General features: G+C 31.4%; 3 protein-coding genes across 3 annotated transcripts; 2 read left to right on the plus strand and 1 right to left on the minus strand.

The window, feature by feature from the left end:
- Nucleotides 1-321: 321 nt before the first annotated feature.
- Nucleotides 322-2019, plus strand: LOC113372504 (porphobilinogen deaminase-like). The gene is made up of 2 exons (XM_026612840.1): nucleotides 322-614; nucleotides 710-2019. The coding sequence occupies exons 1-2, from the start codon at nucleotides 463-465 to the stop codon at nucleotides 1947-1949; spliced, it is 1392 nt and encodes a 463-aa protein (XP_026468625.1). The 5' UTR covers nucleotides 322-462; the 3' UTR covers nucleotides 1950-2019.
- Nucleotides 2020-2555: 536 nt separating this feature from the next.
- LOC113372380 (E3 ubiquitin-protein ligase rnf146-like) lies at nucleotides 2556-5772 on the minus strand. Its single transcript, XM_026612702.1, has 5 exons — nucleotides 5542-5772; nucleotides 5377-5465; nucleotides 5162-5306; nucleotides 2889-3168; nucleotides 2556-2812 (listed from the first exon to the last, which is right to left on the minus strand). The coding sequence occupies exons 1-5, from the start codon at nucleotides 5660-5662 to the stop codon at nucleotides 2575-2577; spliced, it is 873 nt and encodes a 290-aa protein (XP_026468487.1). The 5' UTR covers nucleotides 5663-5772; the 3' UTR covers nucleotides 2556-2574.
- A 314-nt stretch (nucleotides 5773-6086) lies between these two features.
- On the plus strand, nucleotides 6087-7677 carry LOC113372381 (WD repeat-containing protein 18-like). Its single transcript, XM_026612703.1, has 2 exons — nucleotides 6087-6226; nucleotides 6328-7677. The coding sequence occupies exon 2, from the start codon at nucleotides 6335-6337 to the stop codon at nucleotides 7562-7564; it is 1230 nt and encodes a 409-aa protein (XP_026468488.1). The 5' UTR covers nucleotides 6087-6226; nucleotides 6328-6334; the 3' UTR covers nucleotides 7565-7677.
- The last annotated feature ends 19482 nt before the right edge of the window (nucleotides 7678-27159 follow it).

Here is a 27159-nt window from a genome sequence, read left to right on the forward strand (position 1 = left end):
CCGAAATATGTGAAAAAAAACTGTTATAAACAAATAAAAAAAGAATAGAATTAGAAATAGCAACAGAACGAAAGAATTCTAATTACACGAAAAGAAAAAGCAGAAAATATAATAAAACGCTTACTTGAAACGAAACCGACGCGACGCTATACCCTAACAAAAATGAGAAAAGAACGCGGGACTAAATATTCCATGAAATGACAGGTTATGCCATTGATAAAAGAAGAGTATATGGGTTATGCTCTATCCCGGAGCCAACTTCAGAGCGTAGGTGTTTTTGAAACGTCAAAACCTATCTGTCATGTATCAGAATTTATATAAATGAATAGTGACTCCGCAAGCATCGGGACACATCAATTTAACCAAATTATGGAGTATCTCATTTAACAAAACATCAACAACTACGGTAGTTTCTGATTACTTTGATATTTTGTGAGGTTAGAAACTTTTTACATAATAAAAATGTGTGATAAAGTTATAAAAATTGGTTCCCGAAAAAGTGAGCTTGCATTGATTCAAACCAGATATGTAATGCATCAACTTCAAACTTTATACCCCGAAAAAAAATTTGAAATTCATACCATGACCACCGTTGGCGACAGGGTTCTAAACGTGTCACTGCCAAAAATTGGTGAAAAATCTTTATTACTAAGGATCTAGACCCCGAAAAAAAATTTGAAATTCATACCATGACCACCGTTGGCGACAGGGTTCTAAACGTGTCACTGCCAAAAATTGGTGAAAAATCTTTATTTACTAAGGATCTAGAAGATGCCTTAACAACCGGCGTTGTTGACTTTGTTGTACACTCATTGAAAGATCTTCCTACATCCTTACCGGACGGTATGGCAATTGGAGCAATTTTGGAAAGGGAGGATCCGTGTGATGCCCTTGTATTAAGAAAAGAGTTTAAAGGTAAAGAATTGAGTACCTTACCAGACGGCAGTATTATTGGTACTTCCAGCTTAAGACGTTCAGCACAATTATCAGCCCAGTATCCAAATCTTAAAGTGTGTGATGTGCGTGGAAATTTAAACACAAGAATAGCAAAACTAGATGCAGCAGATTCACGCATGACCGGCCTCCTTCTTGCAAAGGCTGGTTTATGCAGAATGGGCTGGCACCAAAGAATAGACGCTGTCGAATGCCGAGCTTATGATACTGAAATGATTGAATTAATTGCACCACTTTCTCACGAAAACACTGTATTGCGGGTACTGGCTGAAAGAAGCTTTTTGAAACGACTAGGAGGCGGTTGCAGTGCTCCTGTCGCAGTCTCAACAATTTTACATAATTTGGATACAAAAAGCGAGTTAGAAATTAGAGGTGCTGTATGGAGTCTTGATGGTAAGACTAAGATTGAAGATGTTTTAAAAATATCACTGCAGGATAGTGATATAGACCGGAAACCGTCTGAAGAAATAGTTGTAAGTCCAAAACGAGCTAAAGTTGATGATTCGGATAAAGAGAGTAAAGAAGTTGAAGATAAAGAAAATGCAGAAGATATTAAAAGTTGTGACAGTTGTGTCTTAAGTATTTTACCAATCGGACAAGATTTCATGGGTCAATGTCCGTACCTAGAAGCCGGTCACCACAACAAAGTAATTGGAAAATGCCCATACAAAATATCTGATAAAGAATCAAGCGAAAACTGTAGTACAGAAAATATAGACATCACTAAATCCGTTCCAGAAGATTTACTAAATTTATGCCCTTTCTTTAATAAAAATAAAACCCATCCAATAAATACCGTAAAAGACAATATTAAAGACATAACAAAAAGTACAAACGTTAAATTATTTTGTGGAATATTGTTACAAAACAATATTGATCAAATACTCATGGAAAAGTGTGAGAGTTTAGGAAATCAATTGGGTGACGTTTTAATTAAAAACGGGGCTTTGGATGTTATTAAAAGTGCTCAAGCGCATATAAAAGCGACCAGCTAAATAGAATATATAAAAAATGGAGCCTTGAGTGTAAATAAAAATGCTCAGATAGAAATAATTATTGTTAAAAAATATGCAAGGCATTGCATGTTTGTTTTTAGTATATATAAATGGTTTATAATAAATCATAGTAAATGGTTTTATAATATAATTGGAAATAAAAGGTTTTATATGAAAAAATAATTAAATAAAAAATTATATGAATAGTTGGGTTTATAAAATAGTTTAATTCTAATACTCACAACCCAGATTTTCCTCTTTAACATTCTCCTTCCATTTTATCAGTAAATGAATCAATTTATTTTTATAACTTATGATATATATTTTTAACATAACAATCCTCAATTTATTTTTCTTCAATCCTTTTTATATTTACAAATATTTTTTATATTTCTTTATAAGCATCTTCTGACAAAACTAAAAATAATTAAATAAATCCCAAATTAAAATCAATTTTAAAATATCTATATTGTAAAAATAATACATACAATTATTAACATGATATAATTATGCTTATTACCCAAGTATACTTATTTTATATATTTACATAAAAACCACAACAAAACATTTTAATAAAATATTCATAAAATCAGTCTTTGTTTTGGCTCAAAAGATCAATACACATTTATTCCTCATTATCACTTGTTTGCTCTTGATTAATATTTAGCTCACGTATTCTGTTTATAATAAAATTGTCAAATTCAATTGTCAAGTCAATGATCGGTCTCGGTTCTTCCAGAGGAACGCTTTCATTATTTTCATTGTCTGATGTCTCTGAATCTTCATATGTATTATCTAATACATTTGAATGATCCAAATTCTGATAGGCTATATTGGTTTCAAATGATTCTGGGAATTGTATCCTGTAATAGAAAATTATAGTAAAATATTTGTATATATATATATATATATATATATATATATATCAATATATCTTACCTGTCCCTCTCAACATTTTCATTACTTTCAACAATTTCTGTGTAATTTCCATTATCCACATAGCCCTCAGTCCGAATGCCAGCAACGCCTTTTTTCTGTATTGTAGCAATGTCTCTTTTTATTTGTCTTCTTCTATGGGGCTCATTTCTTCTGATTTGCATCATTGATTCAAAATCAATAATGTAAATAAATCCGGCAATGAGTAACTCACAAAATTTTTCATTTTTTGCATAAGAGGATTCAATTTCCATACTTGTGCGTTCATCATATTGCCACCAGCCTAATAAAATATATATAATATATATATAAATAATAAAATATATATATATATCATCATTTTGTGTTATTTTTCAAAATTTATTTGTATGGTGAGTTTCTTTACATTTGTTTATTTTACGGTTGTTTTTTATATATACATTTCATATACTTTGGTTTTACTTATTTTTGTCTGTAATTATGTATTTTTTATATTGTTTTAATTTGTAACCCTGAATTATTTAATTGTAGCACTGAAGATGGGTCAAATCAAGACCCGAAACGTATGTTCTCTAAATAAAAACATTTTTCAATAAAACTGTTTTTTAATTACTGGATGGATGCCCAAGATATATATATATATATATATATATATATATATATCATTAAACTAGTAGGGCGCATGGCATCGTGCCTTAATGCAAATTGCTGGAACTTCCCGTATCGTAATAAAATATTCGAGAAATTTTAAACGTTTTCAAATATATTATTACAAATACTGTAACTTTCAAAATTACAAATCACATGTAAATCATAAATCAATTCATAACCAGAACATTAACAATCATCATTTCATTTCGAATTCAATTTCAAAAAAAAAAAGTTCCTTAATTTACTTAAAATTGAAAAACTGCTCCCGTATAGTCACAGTCTAAACGCATTTGCAAATAATTCTGTGCGACATTTTCACTTATACTGTGCTTAGCTTGGCGGTATTTTCACATTTTTCAATAGTTTTCACAAAATTGGAAAAGTACTTCAGTACAAAAAAAGTCTAAACGCACTTGGGTAAACATTTGTACCAGAGTGGCGCTAAGACTGTGCTTAGTCTGGGTCATTTTTTGAATTTTCAATCCAAAATTACAAAAATATTTTTTGAAAAAAAAAAAAATTAAAAACAAAATTTTTTTTATCCAAAAGCAATTATTTTGTTGAAACAAGCAGAAAGTTCTTTGAATCACCTAAATCGCACGCTTAGTTCTCTTAAAAACTGCCATTTTTTAACATTTAGCTCTGTATCTCCGTAACCGCTGGGCATACCTTTGCCAAAAACGAATAACCACTTTTCCCCGTCATTACGAACTGAATGTTTTTTGGATCATACAAATCGGATGATCCGTTCTCTCAAAAACTCGATTTCTATTTTTTGCACTCTTTGCTCTGTATCTTCGTAACGCCTGGACCTGCCTTTGCCAAAAACTAATCAGCACATCTCACTATCAATAGGAATCGAATGTTTTATAAACCATTCAAATCGGTTGATCCGTGCGCCCGAAAACGTTAACGAAAAAATGCGGACATACAAAACACACACACATCTATTTAGTTTTTGAGGTATGCCAGTAAAATGTTCAGAAACCTTCAAAACGTTGAGAAATGCAAAAATTTTCATTTTCGATTTTCGGCCCATTACTATAACTACACTACGGGAAGTCAATTATTTTTAGTCCCTGAAAATTACACAATTTGAATAAAAGATGCGTTATTAAAAAATAATTAATACTATTTATTACCAATAGTTATTTAAACTTCATAATCTTAACAACTAAACTATCAACTATCTATCTAATTCTTTGCAATCCCTGCAACTCCCTTAAACATGTTAGTTTTAATATCCCGTTTTATTTTCCTTTTCCTCCAACTTTGATCCTTTTTATACTGAACAAGACGAACAAAGTCAATAATGTATAAATTGGCACAAATAAGTACTTCGGCTTCTTCACAATTGTTGGCGTAATGTTCTTCTAATTCAGCGCTTGTTCGCTCGTCATACTGCCACCAACCACCTGTGTAAAACAAGTGTCGCAGTTAATAAATAAAGGTAATACTAGAAATCATTTATAGGATAAAAGATAAAAGACAAATCAGTGATTTTTGTTGTAGGGACGCATTTGGCATATTAAATACGACACATGTTTTGCACATGATGGTTGAATTATGTTAAAATTATAATATACATATATATATATATATATATATATATATATATATATAAATATAAAGAATTATTTACTAACCGTTTCTCCCTTCATAGAACCATTGGTAACTATCAGGAGCTGCTTTTGGTTCCTCATAATTCTCCACAAGATATGGATGTTCCAAAAAGTTAATAGGTATGTCTGCTCGACATAAAGCACACCTATTACTTTGGAATGCTACTCCCTAAAAACACAACAAATCTACTTAATAAACAATACTATTGTTGATTACAAACTATTTGATAATTTATTACCTTAACACACAGAAAGCAAAATATGTGTCCACAAGGCAAACGGGCTGGGTGTATACATGTCTGCAAACAAACTGGGCATTCTAGAACTCCTGTGGAAAATGATATATGATTTATATTTATTATAGTGATTTGTATATAATTTTATTTATTTATTTATTATTATACCTTTGTTTTCTGGCACTGTGCTGTCGTCAGAATCGTCCAAACAAATCACTTCAGAATTACCTTGAGCCATAGCATTAAATTTTTGGCTAAATTTGTTAACGATTGTATTAATAAACCACATAAATTTCACGATGCATTAACAATTTCGTACATAATTTTGAAAGACTATTTAAATCGCTTAATATTAATTATTAAAAGCACAAAATATTGTTAAGATCTTATTTCGACATTTTGACAGCTTTCAGATTTTGACAGTTGAAAGCATATGGCGGACATAAAAATTCGTATTCGTAAAGAGACAACTTCATACCTAAATGCTATGGTTTTGGCAACTGTCAAAAATTTTGCAAAATTTTATTAAAATAAGTGCAAATATTAATAAAACCTATTCCATTCAAGTCCTTTTTTTAATACACAAGATTTCCTAAATTTGTGGCATTAAATTATTGGTGCGTTTATTTCGACATTTTGACAGCTTTCAGATTTTGACAGTTGAAAGCATATGGCGGACATAAAAATTCGTAGTCGTAAACAGACAACTTCATACCTAAATGCTATGGTTTTGGCAACTGTCAAAAATTTTGCAAAATTTTATTAAGATAAGTGCAAATATTAATAAAACCTATTCCACTCAAGTCCTTTTTTAATACACAAGATTTCCTGAATTTGTGGCATTAAAATATTGGTGCGTTCAAGTTATATCTTAAAATCCACATGATTAGCCTATAAAAACGCCGGTTGTCCACAAACACCTAATTTTATTTATTTCTATTTATTCTTCTACAGATCAATCATGAATAATTTGCTGGAGGTGGTTTTTGTAAGCGATGATTCCGGTCAAAACAACACAAGTGTTTATGATCCAAACACTTGCACAATGGTTATGAGTTACAAAGGCGGCAATCTAGCCTCTCCTCGTACAGTTTCCTTAATAAACCACAACTATCTAATAGCAGCTGACCGTGTAAAACCTTTACTAAACGTCTGGCCTATTAACAGTCAAGAAACCGTGCAGGGTTTGCGCATGATATGCCCGGGACGAGTTGGAGCCCTAGACGTCACCCCCAAAGGCATATACTTAGCAGCAGGTATCGAGGATAAGTTGCACATATGGCATGCGAGTACAGGCCGTCTTGCTAGTGTGATATCACGCCATTACCAGCCTATATCTTGTGTCAAATTTACTGATGACGGTAGCTTTTTGATTACTGCCGGTCAAGACGGTGTGATATTGGTATGGAATTTTGCTTATTTAATCCAAGTTGTTGGTGCGAATGAGAGGACACAAGAACCTTTGTATTCATTTTCTGATCACACTTTACCAGTAACGGATATTTTTGTCGGCCGTGGAGGCTTGAATACACAATTAATATCAGTTTCTAAAGATCGTACTTGCAGAATCTATGATTTGACACGGGGTGTGTTATTAAATTCTGTTATCTTCAAAAATGCTTTGACTTCAGTCACCATGGACTTTTTGGAACAGTCTGTATTTGTGGGAGATGCTGAAGGAAAGATTTATCAATTTTTCTTATGCAGTGCTCCAAATGTTGTCGAAGGTGAATCTACAGATATGTGTTTCACCGGACACGAAAGCACAGTATCTTGTTTATCCACGTCTGCAGATGGGCAAACTTTGATGTCCGGTGGACAGGACAGTAAAGTAATATTTTGGCACATCCCAAGCAGAAAAATGATTAGAAAAATAATGTTAAAAGGCGCAGTTAGTAACGCATTTTTTGCACCAGCACCGTCAAATATGTTCTCAAATGAATTCAAACCGCAACCTATCGGTTCCTTAGCAAAAACCCTAAATCTATCTGAGGAATCTCCATTTATCATAGAAGTTTTGAACACAAATCGAAGTATGTTTAATTCAAATGAATTGTTACTGAATTCGGGAAATACAGAGAGCGGAGTTTCTAATTATCAAGAAAAGCAAGAAATGGAAAGACTAGAATATGTAAACAAAGACTTGTTCCAAGAGGCCATGAAGGCAATCTTAACTAAGGAAAAATGTTAATGAGACCATCCATAAAAATAATGCTCATTCGTATGTTTATAATTTTAAATGTAAAAAACTTATTTATAATAATTTTTATAAGAAACATTAAATACAACAAAATTTTGAAATAAGTGTTTTATTAACATCCCGAAAAAAAAGTTTGTTAGTGATTAAATTAGGGAAAAGAATTTGTGTTTGTAAACCGATTTTTCTTAACTTCCCGTAGGGTAAGTTATAGTAATCCCAAAAAAATTAAAAATGAAAATGTTTGCATATCTTCATGTTTCAAAGATTTCTGAATATTTTTGCATACTTTAGAAAAAATGTCAATTTTCAAAAAAAAAAAACAAAATTTTCAACAAAAATCAGAATTTTCAAATAAAAATCACTTACAAAAATTCAAGTTTTCGAAATTTTTCATTATTTTCAAAAAAATATTAAAATTTTGAAAATTTTCAAAAAATATCGGAATTAAAAAATCGTTTTTTTCCAAAAATTCAGTTTTTTTTTCGTTTTTGAAAAGGGCTGTAGTGATTTCAAAAATGTAAAAGCGATGTATTTCGCGTTAGTCGAACAGTTTCTATAAAATAAGCAGAAAAGTTTTATTTCTTCTTTTTCATATGTTCATTATTTTACAGATTAGACTTGCTGAATGATGGCACGCTTTTAGTATCGAAACGTACCCATGAAATTTATATCTTTGTCATATTTATTATCTTATTTTGATAAACGATCTGCTAATATTAATTAATAATTGTATTAATTAATAGCAGAATGCCCAGTCCGTTAGGCCCTATCCGTTCAGGCGCCCTTTTTAATAGACAAAATTTTACGTTTTTAATTAAACAATTTATTTTAAATTATTTGATATAATTTTTAACTTTGCGTTGGGTAAGTTATAGTAATTTTAAATAGTAATTTCGGAGTTACGGAGCAAAGAAAGTGCAGAAAATAGAAATCGAGTTTTTGAGAGAAGGGAGCATCTAATTTGAATGATCTAAAAAACATTCAATTTGTAATGATGGGGAGAAGTGGTAATTAGCTTTTGGCAAAGGCAGGTCCAGCCGTTTCGGAGATACCCAGCGAAATGTGCAAAAAATGGCAGTTTTTGAGAGAACTAAGCGTCCGGTTTGAATGATTCAAAGAACTTTTTACTTATTTTAACAAACGTTTTCAAATATATTATTACAAATACTGTAACTTTCATTATTCTTGCTATCTTGTTATATCTGAATAAATCATAAATCAATTTATCTCCAAAACATTAAGAATCGTCATTTCATTTCGAATTCAATTTAAAAAAAATAGTTGCCTAATTTGCACAAAATTGAAAAAGTGCTCCCGTATAGTCACAGTATAAATGCATTTGCAAATAATTCTGTGCGACATTTTCACTTATACTGTGCTTAGCCTGGCGGCATTTTCACATTTTTCAATAGTTTTCACAAAATTGGAAACGTGACAAAATTACAAAAATATTTTTTGAAAAAAAAATTAGAAACAAAATTTTTTTCCAAAAGCAATTATTTTGTTAAAACAAGCAGAAAGTTCTTTGAATCTTTTAAATCAGACGCTTAGTTCTCTCAAAAAGTGCAATTTTTTTAACATTTAGCTCTGTATCTCCGAAACCGCTAGGCCTACCTCTGCCACAAACTAATAACCACTTTTGCCCGTCATTACGAAAGAATGTTCTATAGATCATACAAATTGGATGATCCGTTCTCTCAAAAACTTGATTTCTATTTTCTGCACTCTTTGCTCCATATCTCCGTAACGGCTGGACCTACCTTTGCTAAAAACTAATCAGCACATCTCCCTATCAATTGAAATCGAATATTTTTTAAACCATTCAAATCGGTTGATCCGTGCGCCCGAAAACCTGGACGAAAAAATGCGGACATACAAAACACACACACGCACACACTCATCCATATTTTCTTAAGTATGCCAGAATGTTCAGAAACTTTTAAAACGTCGAGAAATGCAAAAAGTTTTATTTTCGATTTTCGATCCATTACTATAACAACCCTACGGGAAGTTAATAATCAAACTATTCAATTTCATAACATTAGCAAAGGCAAACTTACTCAAAAATATAATAATATTAATAATAATATCAACAAAAACTTTTTAAATACTTGAAGTATAAAATTCTTAAATAGAAAAGAAGATAAAAAAAAATTAGAAAAAAATTATTTATTAAGTAAGTTCAGTGGGTTGTTCTTGGTGACTTTTGGCAAGTCAGACCCTCTCACCGCGTTAAGGTGACAACCCTTCGAGAGGGAGGAATGGAAAAGGGAAATGGTATAAGGTTTTAAGGGTTTAAGGGTATGAGGGTATAGGGGTAATCAACTCAAATACTCGATTCACAAATATTGCCTAGTTAGGAAAAGTGAGTCCTGGAGGACAGCCAGCTACCTCTGACCACCAATGTCACTAGTCCGCCAAGTACACCACACTTATTGGCCACATGTATACCAGGAATAAGGAAAGGTTTATTATAAATGGAAATAAAGGTGAAATGTTATGAAACGAATTAGAAAAAAATCCTACGCCTATCAACCTAATATAATGCCGAAAAAGTTCCTAATTTTGTTTTAATAAACGAATACTTTATGCCTAACGAATATATAATACACGAATACATTTAGAAAAAAATAATTGAATAGCATATAAAGAGATTAAAGGTGTATCCGAAGAATAATAAAACATTGTATGCACATAATGAACAAATAAAATATGTCTCACATGTTGAAGAAAAAAAATCTTACCTTTTGAGCTCGGAACCGCGTGAGCCCTGTAAAGAAAATAAGAAATATTAGACTGATTTCAAAAGTGATTTGATTAACTTAATTATTTTTTATTTACTATTTATTACATACCTCTGTTCAAAAGAACTCCAGATATTTTTCCCTTTTGATCTTTGCTGACAACAGAAAATCTCTCCATATAATGAAAAAATATAAATTCAAACTTGTTGTTAATTTCAACAAATGTATACATTCTCTCTATTCTATCAAGCTCTGAAAAAAAATAATATCAGGCTGATTGCAAAATTGATTGCTTTCTATAATTTTTATATAGTATTACATACCTTTATTCAAAACAACTCCGGATATTTCTTTCTTTTACATATGCTTTTACAAACCCAGGCCATTGTTTGCTGGCAACAGAAAATCTTTCTCTCTATAATAAAAAATATAGGTTAGAATTTGTTGTTAATTTTGTTGAACTTTATCCATTTTCTAAATAATTTACCTTTTTCTTGTAAATTCGAGCAGCAAATAACGTTTGCTCATAAAGTGCTGAAATATTAAAAAATCGGTTTCTAAACCGTTAGGTGAAAAGAGGTAATAATTTTAGACCTAAAGTAGGTATAAATGACAAATGTAGAAAAGTGCGGTTTTTGAACCGTCAAGTAAAAAAACAAATAAGCAATAAGATCTGAAACTAACGGTGAAGTAAAAAATATAGAACGTGAAATAAAACAGAATCTGAAATAGAACTGGATGATGTATGAAAAATTTCGTATTGAAATTGGTAGGGAAAAAATATAGAAATGTCGATGTTCAAAGCCGGTATAGAAAAGAAAAAAGCCGACTCGAAAAGGTGTTTCGGGTTTCTCAATTGTTTCCCTGAACGATATCGCCTTTCCCTCGCGGTACTTGTTCACTATATGATGTGGTGACATTTAGCCTTAGATGGAATTTACCACCATTAGAGCTGCATTTTCATGCAAACTCGACTCATTAGAGAGACTTGACCTTAGAGATCGGTTCCTCTCGAACACTACATTTCCCCTGGGGGATTCAGTGCCGGGCTGTTCCCTGTTCGCTCGCCGCTACTGAGGGAATCCTTTTTAGTTTCTTGTCTAAAGACAACTGCCTTGTTGAGGTCGTCATACGTTCTTTGTGGAACGCACTTGAATTGTATCGACGAGGAACCTTCGAATCGCCCATTGCTGGACTGGTTCACACGTTCAATAAATTATTTAAGAGCACGCGCATTTAAAATGCACGAAACTCCATCATTCGCTGACAAACCAATTAAGGGATGCAGCAGTCTGGTAAGTGAAACGACACTCAGGCAGCAGTCGGTCCGGGAACATTATCCTCTGACCTCAATTTGCGTTCGATATGTCGATTTTTTCATCGACCCACATCATGTCAAGTGATCCATCGTTCAGGGCATTCGTTGAGATTCGTTGAGATTCGTTGAGACCTGAAATAACGCAAAACCCCACCAGACGTTGGCGAGCCGCGACAGAAGCGACGCATTACAGGCAACCACCTGTCCGGTAAAGTAAAACGATTATTCAGGCAGCAGAAGGGAAAAAATCACAAACACAAATGCAAAACTCCACCAGACGCCGGCAAGCCGATTAGAGCAGAGCCCATTAAGGCAAACACTTGCCCGGTAAAAGTAAAGCCAAGTGAAGTGAATGTCGGGCAGAAGAGAAAAACAATTCAAGACCTGAAATAGGAAAAAAGGAAAAAAAATGTAGAACGTAGAGGAGAACAAATCCTAAAATAGACGAATAAAAAATTTTGTACCGAAATTGGTAAAGAGAGGTAAAGAGAAAAATAGAGATTTCGGTATTGAAACCGTTAAGTGGAGGAGGAAGCAAAAAATTAAGTTGAGAGGACATAGCCTCAGAGCTGAAAAAAAATAAATAGAGATTTCGGTATTGAAACCGTTAAGTGGAGGAGGAAGCAAAAAATTAAGTTGAGAGGACATAGCCTCAGAGCTGAAAAAAAATAAATAGAGATTTCGGTATTGAAACCGTTAAGTGGAGGAGGAAGCAAAAAATTAAGTTGAGAGGACATAGCCTCAGAGCTGAAAAAAAATAAATAGAGATTTCGGTATTGAAACCGTTAAGTGGAGGAGGAAGCAAAAATTAAGTTGAGAGGACATAGCCTCAGAGCTGAAAAAAAAATAAATAGAGATTTCGGTATTGAAACCGTTAAGTGGAGGAGGAAGCAAAAAATTAAGTTGAGAGGACATAGCCTCAGAGCTGAAAAAAAAATAAATAGAGATTTCGGTATTGAAACCGTTAAGTGGAGGAGGAAGCAAAAAATTAAGTTGAGAGGACATAGCCTCAGAGCTGAAAAAAAATAAATAGAGATTTCGGTATTGAAACCGTTAAGTGGAGGAGGAAGCAAAAAATTAAGTTGAGAGGACATAGCCTCAGAGCTGAAAAAAAAATAAATAGAGATTTCGGTATTGAAACCGTTAAGTGGAGGAGGAAGCAAAAAATTAAGTTGAGAGGACATAGCCTCAGAGCTGAAAAAAAATAAATAGAGATTTCGGTATTGAAACCGTTAAGTGGAGGAGGAAGCAAAAAATTAAGTTGAGAGGACATAGCCTCAGAGCTGAAAAAAAAATAAATAGAGATTTCGGTATTGAAACCGTTAAGTGGAGGAGGAAGCAAAAAATTAAGTTGAGAGGACATAGCCTCAGAGCTGAAAAAAAATAAATAGAGATTTCGGTATTGAAACCGTTAAGTGGAGGAGGAAGCAAAAAATTAAGTTGAGAGGACATAGCCTCAGAGCTGAAAAAAAAATAAATAGAGATTTCGGTATTGAAACCGTTAAGTGGAGGAGGAAGCAAAAAATTAAGTTGAGAGGACATAGCCTCAGAGCTGAAAAAAAATAAATAGAGATTTCGGTATTGAAACCGTTAAGTGGAGGAGGAAGCAAAAAATTAAGTTGAGAGGACATAGCCTCAGAGCTGAAAAAAAATAAATAGAGATTTCGGTATTGAAACCGTTAAGTGGAGGAGGAAGCAAAAAATTAAGTTGAGAGGACATAGCCTCAAGCTGAAAAAAAAATAAATAGAGATTTCGGTATTGAAACCGTTAAGTGGAGGAGGAAGCAAAAAATTAAGTTGAGAGGACATAGCCTCAGAGCTGAAAATAAATAAATAGAGATTTCGGTATTGAAACCGTTAAGTGGAGGACGAAGCAAAAATTAAGTTGAGAGGACATAGCCTCAGAGCTAAAAAAAAATAGAGATTTCGGTATTGAAACCGTTAAGTGGAGGAGGAAGCAAAAAATTAAGTTGAGAGGACATAGCCTCAGAGCTGAAAATAAATAAATAGAGATTTCGGTATTGAAACCGTTAAGTGGAGGAGGAAGCAAAAAATTAAGTTGAGAGGACATAGCCTCAGAGCTGAAAAAAAATAAATAGAGATTTCGGTATTGAAACCGTTAAGTGGAGGAGGAAGCAAAAAATTAAGTTGAGAGGACATAGCCTCAGAGCTGAAAAAAAAATAAATAGAGATTTCGGTATTGAAACCGTTAAGTGGAGGAGGAAGCGAGGAAGCAAAAAATTAAGTTGAGAGGACATAGCCTCAGAGCTGAAAAAAAAATAAATAGAGATTTCGGTATTGAAACCGTTAAGTGGAGGAGGAAGCAAAAAATTAAGTTGAGAGGACATAGCCTCAGAGCTGAAAAAAAATAAATAGAGATTTCGGTATTGAAACCGTTAAGTGGAGGAGGAAGCAAAAAATTAAGTTGAGAGGACATAGCCTCAGAGCTGAAAAAAAAATAAATAGAGATTTCGGTATTGAAACCGTTAAGTGGAGGAGGAAGCAAAAAATTAAGTTGAGAGGACATAGCCTCAGAGCTGAAAAAAAATAAATAGAGATTTCGGTATTGAAACCGTTAAGTGGAGGAGGAAGCAAAAAATTAAGTTGAGAGGACATAGCCTCAGAGCTGAAAAAAAATAAATAGAGATTTCGGTATTGAAACCGTTAAGTGGAGGAGGAAGCAAAAAATTAAGTTGAGAGGACATAGCCTCAGAGCTGAAAAAAAATAAATAGAGATTTCGGTATTGAAACCGTTAAGTGGAGGAGGAAGCAAAAAATTAAGTTGAGAGGACATAGCCTCAGAGCTGAAAAAAAATAAATAGAGATTTCGGTATTGAAACCGTTAAGTGGAGGAGGAAGCAAAAAATTAAGTTGAGAGGACATAGCCTCAGAGCTGAAAAAAAAATAAATAGAGATTTCGGTATTGAAACCGTTAAGTGGAGGAGGAAGCAAAAAATTAAGTTGAGAGGACATAGCCTCAGAGCTGAAAAAAAAATAAATAGAGATTTCGGTATTGAAACCGTTAAGTGGAGGAGGAAGCAAAAAATTAAGTTGAGAGGACATAGCCTCAGAGCTGAAAAAAAATAAATAGAGATTTCGGTATTGAAACCGTTAAGTGGAGGAGGAAGCAAAAAATTAAGTTGAGAGGACATAGCCTCAGAGCTGAAAAAAAAATAAATAGAGATTTCGGTATTGAAACCGTTAAGTGGAGGAGGAAGCAAAAAATTAAGTTGAGAGGACATAGCCTCAGAGCTGAAAAAAAATAAATAGAGATTTCGGTATTGAAACCGTTAAGTGGAGGAGGAAGCAAAAAATTAAGTTGAGAGGACATAGCCTCAGAGCTGAAAAAAAAATAAATAGAGATTTCGGTATTGAAACCGTTAAGTGGAGGAGGAAGCAAAAATTAAGTTGAGAGGACATAGCCTCAGAGCTGAAAAAAAAATAAATAGAGATTTCGGTATTGAAACCGTTAAGTGGAGGAGGAAGCAAAAATTAAGTTGAGAGGACATAGCCTCAGAGCTGAAAAAAAAATAAATAGAGATTTCGGTATTGAAACCGTTAAGTGGAGGAGGAAGCAAAAAATTAAGTTGAGAGGACATAGCCTCAGAGCTGAAAAAAAATAAATAGAGATTTCGGTATTGAAACCGTTAAGTGGAGGAGGAAGCAAAAATTAAGTTGAGAGGACATAGCCTCAGAGCTGAAAAAAAAATAAATAGAGATTTCGGTATTGAAACCGTTAAGTGGAGGAGGAAGCAAAAAATTAAGTTGAGAGGACATAGCCTCAGAGCTGAAAAAAAAATAAATAGAGATTTCGGTATTGAAACCGTTAAGTGGAGGAGGAAGCAAAAAATTAAGTTGAGAGGACATAGCCTCAGAGCTGAAAAAAAAATAAATAGAGATTTCGGTATTGAAACCGTTAAGTGGAGGAGGAAGCAAAAAATTAAGTTGAGAGGACATAGCCTCAGAGCTGAAAAAAAAATAAATAGAGATTTCGGTATTGAAACCGTTAAGTGGAGGAGGAAGCAAAAAATTAAGTTGAGAGGACATAGCCTCAGAGCTGAAAAAAAAATAAATAGAGATTTCGGTATTGAAACCGTTAAGTGGAGGAGGAAGCAAAAAATTAAGTTGAGAGGACATAGCCTCAGAGCTGAAAAAAAAATAAATAGAGATTTCGGTATTGAAACCGTTAAGTGGAGGAGGAAGCAAAAAATTAAGTTGAGAGGACATAGCCTCAGAGCTGAAAAAAAATAAATAGAGATTTCGGTATTGAAACCGTTAAGTGGAGGAGGAAGCAAAAAATTAAGTTGAGAGGACATAGCCTCAGAGCTGAAAAAAAAATAAATAGAGATTTCGGTATTGAAACCGTTAAGTGGAGGAGGAAGCAAAAAATTAAGTTGAGAGGACATAGCCTCAGAGCTGAAAAAAAATAAATAGAGATTTCGGTATTGAAACCGTTAAGTGGAGGAGGAAGCAAAAAATTAAGTTGAGAGGACATAGCCTCAGAGCTGAAAAAAAATAAATAGAGATTTCGGTATTGAAACCGTTAAGTGGAGGAGGAAGCAAAAAATTAAGTTGAGAGGACATAGCCTCAGAGCTGAAAAAAAATAAATAGAGATTTCGGTATTGAAACCGTTAAGTGGAGGAGGAAGCAAAAAATTAAGTTGAGAGGACATAGCCTCAGAGCTGAAAAAAAAATAAATAGAGATTTCGGTATTGAAACCGTTAAGTGGAGGAGGAAGCAAAAAATTAAGTTGAGAGGACATAGCCTCAGAGCTGAAAAAAAAATAAATAGAGATTTCGGTATTGAAACCGTTAAGTGGAGGAGGAAGCAAAAAATTAAGTTGAGAGGACATAGCCTCAGAGCTGAAAAAAAAATAAATAGAGATTTCGGTATTGAAACCGTTAAGTGGAGGAGGAAGCAAAAAATTAAGTTGAGAGGACATAGCCTCAGAGCTGAAAAAAAATAAATAGAGATTTCGGTATTGAAACCGTTAAGTGGAGGAGGAAGCAAAAAATTAAGTTGAGAGGACATAGCCTCAGAGCTGAAAAAAAAATAAATAGAGATTTCGGTATTGAAACCGTTAAGTGGAGGAGGAAGCAAAAAATTAAGTTGAGAGGACATAGCCTCAGAGCTGAAAAAAAAATAAATAGAGATTTCGGTATTGAAACCGTTAAGTGGAGGAGGAAGCAAAAAATTAAGTTGAGAGGACATAGCCTCAGAGCTGAAAAAAAAATAAATAGAGATTTCGGTATTGAAACCGTTAAGTGGAGGAGGAAGCAAAAAATTAAGTTGAGAGGACATAGCCTCAGAGCTGAAAAAAAAATAAATAGAGATTTCGGTATTGAAACCGTTAAGTGGAGGAGGAAGCAAAAAATTAAGTTGAGAGGACATAGCCTCAGAGCTGAAAAAAAAATAAATAGAGATTTCGGTATTGAAACCGTTAAGTGGAGGAGGAAGCAAAAAATTAAGTTGAGAGGACATAGCCTCAGAGCTGAAAAAAAAATAAATAGAGATTTCGGTATTGAAACCGTTAAGTGGAGGAGGAAGCAAAAAATTAAGTTGAGAGGACATAGCCTCAGAGCTGAAAAAAAAATAAATAGAGATTTCGGTATTGAAACCGTTAAGTGGAGGAGGAAGCAAAAAATTAAGTTGAGAGGACATAGCCTCAGAGCTGAAAAAAAATAAATAGAGATTTCGGTATTGAAACCGTTAAGTGGAGGAGGAAGCAAAAAATTAAGTTGAGAGGACATAGCCTCAGAGCTGAAAAAAAAATAAATAGAGATTTCGGTATTGAAACCGTTAAGTGGAGGAGGAAGCAAAAAATTAAGTTGAGAGGACATAGCCTCAGAGCTGAAAAAAAATAAATAGAGATTTCGGTATTGAAACCGTTAAGTGGAGGAGGAAGCAAAAAATTAAGTTGAGAGGACATAGCCTCAGAGCTGAAAAAAAATAAATAGAGATTTCGGTATTGAAACCGTTAAGTGGAGGAGGAAGCAAAAAATTAAGTTGAGAGGACATAGCCTCAGAGCTGAAAAAAAAATAAATAGAGATTTCGGTATTGAAACCGTTAAGTGGAGGAGGAAGCAAAAAATTAAGTTGAGAGGACATAGCCTCAGAGCTGAAAAAAAATAAATAGAGATTTCGGTATTGAAACCGTTAAGTGGAGGAGGAAGCAAAAAATTAAGTTGAGAGGACATAGCCTCAGAGCTGAAAAAAAATAAATAGAGATTTCGGTATTGAAACCGTTAAGTGGAGGAGCAAGCAAAAAATTAAGTTGAGAGGACATAGCCTCAGAGCTGAAAAAAATAAATAGAGATTTCGGTATTGAAACCGCTAAGTGGAGGAGGAAGCAAAAAATTAAGTTGAGAGTGCGTCGCACGAACCAAACTGGAATACGCATATGCGAAATTCCACATTCGCTGACAAGCCAATTAAGGCCTGCAGCAGACAGTCAATGCTAAACGCACCTCAGGAACAAAATGAAAAATTATGAAAGCTGAAACAGAAGGCAGCTGAAAAAAATAGAGATTTCGGTATTGAAACCTATAACTAAAAGAGAAAGATAAAAATGTTGATGTTGAAACCGGTATAAAAAAATGAAAAAATATAGAAATGTCGGTTTTCAAACCGGTATAAAAAAGATTCGGAAATAACGGTGAACGTATAGGACATAAATAAAAGCCTGAAATAAAATTGGAAGACATATGGTAAACTTCGTATTAAAATTGGTGAGGATAAAAAGTGGAAATTTCGGTATTTAAACCGGTATTTGAAAAGAGAAAAAAAGAAAAAAAGAAATAAACATCGGTGTTTAAACCGGTAAAATAAAAAATAAAAAATACATCAAAGTCGGTGTTCAAACCGGTTTAAAAAATAAAGAGATGTCGGTGTTCAAACCGGTATAAATAAAGAAAAATGTATAGGAAGGTCGGTGTTAAACCGTTAATTAAAATAAGTAAAATGCGTAAAAATTGAAAATTCGCAATAGATTGAATGTAGAAAACTCCGGTGTTCAAACCGAAGAAAGAAAGGAGCTTAAAGAGGTGTTTGGGTGTTCTCAATTGTTTCCCTGAACGATATCGCCTTTCCCTCGCGGTACTTGTTCACTATATGATGTGGTGACATTTAGCCTTAGATGGAATTTACCACCATTAGAGCTGCATTTTCATGCAAACTCGACTCATTAGAGAGACTTGACCTTAGAGATCGGTTCCTCTCGAACACTACATTTCCCCTGGGGGATTCAGTGCCGGGCTGTTCCCTGTTCGCTCGCCGCTACTGAGGGAATCCTTTTTAGTTTCTTGTCTAAAGACAACTGCCTTGTTGAGGTCGTCATACGTTCTTTGTGGAACGCACTTGAATTGTATCGACGAGGAACCTTCGAATCGCCCATTGCTGGACTGGTTCACACGTTCAATAAATTATTTAAGAGCACGCGCATTTAAAATGCACGAAACTCCATCCAGAAGAGAAAAACAATTCAAGACCTGAAATAGGCGACAGAAATGAAATACATAGAAAAGTTGGGTGTTGAAACCGTTAATAATAGATGTGGAAATTTAGTACAATTTACTGATTAAAACAATGCAATAGCAATGAATAAAAGTTAGAAATATTTGATATTGAGTAAGTTGAAAAATAAACGAAATTCAAATATAAAAATTGGCTCAAATTATGTGGGTTGTTCTTGGTAACTTTTGGTTAGTTAGACCCCCCCACCGCGTTAAGGTGACAACCCATCGAGGGGGATTAAATAATTCATGAGGGACAAAGTGATGAAAGAAATTGCAATGATAGGAACTTTAGGCAATGACAATGACAAATTAGTTGACTATTTAGGAGAAGTTCAGATATAGCCGAGATGGGGTTGGCGGCGACTAGATGGCGCTGATATATAAATGATGACAAAAGATTAACGAATATATTATATAATAGATTCCAGTAGAAGTTGTAGAAACAACAAGAGACCATACATATACAGAAACTCGAATACAGAGACAAATAGTGTAATAGAGATTGTAGTTAGAGTTAAAAAAAAGTCATAGAGTGAGAATATATATTATATAACGAATAAAATGTTTTCGGATATCCATCCAATAATTGAAAGAATTAAATAAGAGAAATGTAAATTTTCATTATAATAGCATAAGTTTCGAATATCAATTTGACTAATCTTTACTGCATACAAATAATCAATTCAAAACTCAAAAACAAGAACACTAATTAATATAACACGTATAGTTATTTATGAAAAAAACATACAATATTAAAATAAAATTAAAAAAATATATATATAAAGATACTTGTGATCGTATCATGGTAAATGTTTGAATCAAATTTTCAAATGTTTTCAAAATTTTGATTCAAATGTTTGCCATGATTTGGTCACAAGTACTTTCATAAATTTTATTTAATTTATTTGAATACTGAATTTTTATATATATATATATATATATATATATATATATATAACTATGTATTATATTAATTAGTGTTCTCATCACCCCTTTGTTTTGATTTGATTATTTGTATGCATTGAAGATGTGTCAAATCGAAACTCGAAACCTATTCTATTATAATAAAGATTTACATTTTTCATTATTGAATTCTCTAAATTGTTGCAAAAAATGCCCAAAAACCTTTCATCGTATATCTTTAAATACCTGAAAACACATGTGTGTATATATACATACATATATACATATATATATATACACATATAAACATAAATAAATACATAAGCATATACATAAAAATGATAAAAACTAAATAAAAATATCCTAGCTATTTCAATGTAAATAAAACAAATTCAACAAGTAACAATGCCACACGATCGAATGAAGAACTCTCTGCAACATCGAAATAAATAAAAACCAAAAACGCCACAAAGAAACCAACCAAAAAATGACAAAAACCAGAAAAAAAAACAAGAAAATAATTGCACATCAGCCCTACATAAAAATCATCGTCATAGGCTATGAAAATTATTTATTTATTTCAGTGAAAAAATAAATAATATAACTTCCATAAGTTGAAAATAAAAAAAATCCTACCTTTGCAGCATCTTCGCCCATTCTCTTCAATATTATAAATATCTGCAAAATCTGCATCTCTCTGCAAACTAGAAGTGATGTGGGCTCGAAGTGATAAGATCATATCAAAGTGATAAGATCATATCAAAATCTGAAAATAATGAAAAATATAACATTAGATTTGATGGAAAATAATAACTATTTATATATTTATTATAATTTTATATTAATTAAGTCATATAAAATAATAAATAGATGATGGAATTATGTCATTATATCTTTATTTTAAAAAAATATTCATCTAGATGATATGAAATAATTCCATTTTATATTTATTGTTTTATGTAACTTGAAAATAATATGTAAAAAAAAATATAAGTATAATTATTGAATAAATAGGTATTTATAATTATTGAATAAATAATAATTTAAGTATTTAAATCAATTAGCAATGGTTTGCAGATGAACTGAAGTTACACGGACGCCATCTTGTTTTGCAAATGCGCCGCTAGATGGCTTGTTAATAGTTTGCAGAAAATTTGCAAATAATAAATATTAATAACAATATGAAATTTTATACGAAAATGAATCAAATTTGTGAAATACAAATGATTTATATTGGGTTTTAGCGTTGCAAATACGATTGTAATGTTAAAAAGGCGTTTCAAACTTTGGTCAATTGACAGTTGACGCCGTTTTGTTTCGGTTCAAGACCGAAGAATTTTTCGTTGCTTTTTTGCAAAAAATAACTGTACAGGTGCAGTTTTTTTAATGTAAATGGATACATTAGGTCAAAGTTTATTGAATTTTCATCAATAATACGCCGTGAAAACGGTTATATTATTTAAAACAGGACAAAACCACCGTTGGTGATTATGGCCGCCATCTTGAATTTTGCAAATGTCACAAAATTTGAATAGCGAAAAAACGCAAAAATCTCAATAAATATTATGTAAAAGTGCAATAATAATAAATAATATGTGATAAATTTATTGCAAATCAACAACAAAGCACGCCTACGATATTTTTACAGATGTAAACATTGTTTACAAATCAGTACCAGACGGTGTCACTTGTTGTGCGAATAAAACTTAATAATTAAGCAAAATTATAAAGAATAAAAGTTCTTACCTTTAATATGTGTAAACTGCATGCCGGAACACACTTTATAACACTTTATAAACACTACTTGGTTGTAAAATAATTATTGTTCATTTTGATCACTTATTGTACTTGCACTACGAGATGTTCACTGTTCGGGAGCTGACGCACTAATGAGCTGCGCGTTAATTAGCACCGCCTTATATATGCTGGTTGGAGGCTACTCGCGGGGGCGCTCCCGTGGGTGAAAGAGCCTCCGGAAGAAAACATAACCCCTGTCTCAAACTTGTTAATTATTGGGATTTAAATCAAACTTCATGAGTAAAACCTCATATATATGTTGAAAACTATAAAAAACTTAATTACAATCACTAATTAAGCTCTATTCGTTAGTAATTAACTTACTAATTAAGCACTATTCGTTAGTAATTAATCACTGCACAACAATCAATTGTATGGATTCAAAGTAAACAGAAACAAGCAATTTAAAATAAATTCGTTAAAACCACACAATGACACTATGTAGAAATGATTAAAAACAATATGCTTGGCACAATAACTTTGCAATACAATTTTGGCAACCGATTTCCACACATTTTTTTACAAATTTGAATTTGTATAAATATATAACCACAAAATTTTTGTTATTCTTTCAGTTTTATACGTCAAAATTAAATTCATGTAAACTGATAGCAGTGAAGTGTGCCACATAATTGAAACTATGCAAAACATCTTATTCTTTATTGTGTTCGTATCAAAACTGCAAATATTTCAATAAATACATCAAGATATGATAAATACCGATTAAAATGTAAGTATAAACTGTTAAAACATTATTGTAATCATATTTATATAAACTTTGTGTAAACTTGTGTAATTGTTTTTCACAAGTCTTATCAGTCAAATGTCATGTCAGTTCAACTACCATTTTTATTAAAAATTCTGTATTTATTTTTGATTTTGTTTAATGATTATTTATAGTACAGAAATCTGTTACATTAATACAGTGACTATATTAACAATTACTTAATTCATCTGAAAACATTTTGTATATATTAGACCCTACAGTAAGACAACTGAAGGTTTCTCTATATTTGCATAATTATTAATAATAAGAATAACTACACAGAATGTATAATCAAATCATGATTGTTTAGGGTGTAATGGAGGATTTGTGAAGATATTTGGATTACTCTACTCATTCAAGACAATATAACCTTGTTGTGGAAATGTCGAAGGGCACACTTTTAAATGCAAATAAAATGTATACTATAATAAATATATAAATAAATTGTTCACTTTAAGATGACTGCCTGTATATAATGGATTATATTCTAATACTTACAGATACTTTCCTCAATTTCAAAACTTTAGTTTGGTATGATAATTTCCAGCAATTTGCCTCAAGGCACGATGCCATACACCATACAGGTGGAAATACAAACCCGTTAAATTGACACAAAGTGGGAATTTTTCCAGGATTTAATGCCTTTCGACAAGTTTGACATCCAATCTGATTATTTGAATTATTTGAATTGAAAAATTTCAAAAATAATTACAAAAATTAAATTATTTTAATATACATTAAACAATTTATTTATAAATATAAATATATATATATAATATTGTAAATATATATATATATATATATATATAATAATAATAATATTATAAATGTATATACACCTAAGTCTGTTTTTACACGGTAGATTGGTTCCAGAAGAAGCCGTGTAAAAAAAAAACGTGTAAAAAAGACATTGATCTTATACAAAAATGGGTGATTTGTTCCTAATCTCTAAAACCTATTAAAATTAGTGAAAAACAAGAATTTTTAAGAACAAGAATTCATGTTTATTTTACTAAATCAAATATATAATGCTTATTTTCACAACCATAGTAATTAATGATAAAAAAGATATGCACTCTAATCTTAAAAGTAATGTAAATTAAATGTATGACAAGTTCAGGAAATAAAAAACTATGTTGTGAACGAAAAGAATAGGTTATTACTTAAATCTGACCAGTAAATTTTATTGTAAGCACATAAAGGGAATTCCCCTAAATTAGTGCTATTCACATTTTTTCTTTCATAAATACTTTTTTGTGATATAAACATACTTTGCAAAAATTAAATTTGCCAAAAAAAAATTAAGTACATAAAATTTCAAATCGTGCTAAATGGAATAAAATCGTGTAAAAAAATTAAAAATATTCAATTTTCAAACCGTGTTATATCAAAACCGTGTACAAAAAGACCGTGTAAAAGTGAACAAGTGTATGATGAAAATTCAGGTAAATTATTAAAAATTCACAATTTTGTTTAATATACCAAGTTAATAATAGTATTTGTCATTTGTAAAAGAGATGTGCATGAAAAATATATTAGAATTACAAGTTTGTACTACAAACGGCATTGACTGAGCTTTTTCTTTATAAATTATCTTATCGACTCCATTTTATACAAAAGAAAAATGTATTAAGATTAATTTATACTTTAAATAATTTATATTTTTATGATTATTAAGTCATTTAAACATCATTAAAAAATATTACATGCATTAAAAGTGTTGTATTGAAATGCTTATTAAAATAATAAGTTTTTATAACAGATTTCCAAATGAATTTAATTATTAAATGATTATGTTAGAAAAATTAATAATTTTAAAATTGAATAAAATTAATCTAGCCTGCAAAATATATTTTTTAAAGTAAAGTTCAAAAAAGTTCTCAATGTTTATTTTGTACCACAAAGCTGTAATATGTAAATCTTATTTTTTATTCTATCTAGATCTAATATTAGAATTAATTAATTTTCTTGTAAAATTTTTAAATTGTAATATTTATTTTGGAAAAGTACCCAAAAAGCTTTAAAAATTCGTCAAAGTTTGCAAAAATTGGTATTGTTTTTTTGGCATTTGTCAAAGCTAGACATTTGATCGACGTTTTCTCAAAAACGCCTGAGCCGATTTTAGAAATTTAAAAGCTATTTGATGTATTTTGGTGAGGACTTTCGTTTGTCAGTTTTGTGTGACGATCTGCCAAGCCGTTTCTTTGCAATTTGAAAAAAAGTGTTAAACTTTTCGTCCACATTTAAGCTCATCCTACCGAACCGATTTTAAAAAATCAAAAACTGTTCGAAAGATATCATTTGGGAATGATGCTGATTAATTTTAGGTGAAAATCTACCGAGCCGTTTTCTTGTAATTAACTGTTGAAAAAAAGTGCTAAATTTTCGTCCACATTTAAGCTCATCCTACCGAACCGATTTTGAAAAATCAAAAACTGTTCGAAAGATATCATTTGGGAATGATGCTGATTAATTTTAGGTGAAAATCTACCGAGCTGTTTTCTTGTAATTAACTGTTGAAAAAAAGTGTTAAATTTTCGTCCACATTTAAGCTCATCCTACCGAACCGATTTTGAAAAATCAAAAACTGTTCGAAAGATATCATTTGGGAATGATGCTGATTAATTTAGGTGAAAATCTACCGAGCCGTTTTCTTGTAATTAAATGTTGAAAAAAAGTGTTAAATTTTCGTCCACATTTAAGCTCATCCTACCGAACCGATTTTGAAAAATCAAAAACTGTTCGAAAGATATCATTTGGGAATGATGCTGATTAATTTTAGGTGAAAATCTACCGAGCCGTTTTCTTGTAATTAACTGTTGAATAAAAGTGTTAAATTTTCGTCCACATTTAAGCTCATCCTACCGAACCGATTTTGAAAAATCAAAAACTGTTCGAAAGATATCATTTGGGAATGATGCTGATTAATTTTAGGTGAAAATCTACCGAGCCGTTTTCTTGTAATTAAATGTTGAAAAAAAGTGTTAAATTTTCGTCCACATTTAAGCTCATCCTACCGAACCGATTTTGAAAAATCAAAAACTGTTCGAAAGATATTGGTTGGGAATGATACTGATTAGTTTTAGGTGAAAATCTACCGAGCCGTTTTCTTGTAATTAACTGTTAAAAAAAAATTTAAGCCGATTTTCATGGAACTTTTTTTGTCGATATACATCATAGTCTTATAGAACTTACTGTAATATTACGGCCTTACAACAAGTAGTTTAATTTTAAAAATTCGTCAAACTTTGCTAAAATTATTATCGTTTTTTTTTTAAAGTAGGATTGATGAAGTATATTATTTACACATTTTTTTGATCAAGTCGATTATTTACACATATCGGGAAGTTCATGTAATTTGCCTCAAGGCTAAATATCAAACCAACTAGTTACATATTATTTTCAAGTTACATAAAACAATAAATATAAAATGGAATTATTTCATATCATCTAGATGAATATTTTTTTAAAATAAAGATATAATGACATAATTCCATCATCTATTTATTATTTTATATGACTTAATTAATATAAAATTATAATAAATATATAAATAGTTATTATTTTCCATCAAATCTAATGTTATATTTTTCATTATTTTCAGATTTTGATATGATCTTATCACTTTGATATGATCTTATCACTTCGAGCCCACATCACTTCTAGTTTGCAGAGAGATGCAGATTTTGCAGATATTTATAATATTGAAGAGAATGGGCGAAGATGCTGCAAAGGTAGGATTTTTTTTATTTTCAACTTATGGAAGTTATATTATTTATTTTTTCACTGAAATAAATAAATAATTTTCATAGCCTATGACGATGATTTTTATGTAGGGCTGATGTGCAATTATTTTCTTGTTTTTTTTCTGGTTTTTGTCATTTTTTGGTTGGTTTCTTTGTGGCGTTTTGGTTTTTATTTATTTCGATGTTGCAGAGAGTTCTTCATTCGATCGTGTGGCATTGTTACTTGTTGAATTTGTTTTATTTACATTGAAATAGCTAGGATATTTTTATTTAGTTTTATCATTTTTATGTATATGCTTATGTATTTATTTATGTTTATATGTGTATATATATATATGTATATATGTATGTATATATACACACATGTGTTTTCAGGTATTTAAAGATATACGATGAAAGGTTTTTGGGCATTTTTTGCAACAATTTAGAGAATTCAATAATGAAAAATGTAAATCTTTATTATAATAGAATAGGTTTCGAGTTTCGATTTGACACATCTTCAATGCATACAAATAATCAAATCAAAACAAAGGGGTGATGAGAACACTAATTAATATAATACATAGTTATATATATATATAAAAAAAAATTCAGTATTCAAATAAATTAAATAAAATTTATGAAAGTACTTGTGACCAAATCATGGCAAACATTTGAATCAAAATTTTGAAAACATTTGAAAATTTGATTCAAACATTTACCATGATACGATCACAAGTATCTTTATATATATATTTTTTTAATTTTATTTTAATATTGTATGTTTTTTTCATAAATAACTATACGTGTTATATTAA

Source organism: Ctenocephalides felis, unplaced genomic scaffold (assembly GCF_003426905.1).
Source record: "Ctenocephalides felis isolate EL2017-DRISC unplaced genomic scaffold, ASM342690v1 CF-g0.4_SCAFFOLD_01604, whole genome shotgun sequence".
Classification (NCBI taxonomy): Eukaryota; Metazoa; Arthropoda; class Insecta; order Siphonaptera; family Pulicidae; genus Ctenocephalides; species Ctenocephalides felis.

Excerpts from the sequence above, each read along its gene's own strand:
- LOC113372504 (XM_026612840.1), top strand. The coding sequence starts at position 463 with ATGTGTGATAAAGTTATAAAAATTGGTTCCCGAAAAAGTGAGCTTGCA. Across the intron at positions 615-709 it reads GGCGACAGGGTTCTAAACGT|GGTTCTAAACGTGTCACTGC; the intron begins GTCACTGCCAAA and ends CGTTGGCGACAG.
- LOC113372380 (XM_026612702.1), bottom strand. The coding sequence starts at position 5,662 with ATGTGGTTTATTAATACAATCGTTAACAAATTTAGCCAAAAATTTAAT. Across the intron at positions 5,307-5,376 it reads TTTGCTTTCTGTGTGTTAAG|GGAGTAGCATTCCAAAGTAA; the intron begins GTAATAAATTAT and ends TTGTGTTTTTAG. Across the intron at positions 3,169-5,161 it reads GTTCTATGAAGGGAGAAACG|GCTGGTGGCAATATGATGAA; the intron begins GTTAGTAAATAA and ends ATATTTTATTAG.
- LOC113372381 (XM_026612703.1), top strand. The coding sequence starts at position 6,335 with ATGAATAATTTGCTGGAGGTGGTTTTTGTAAGCGATGATTCCGGTCAA.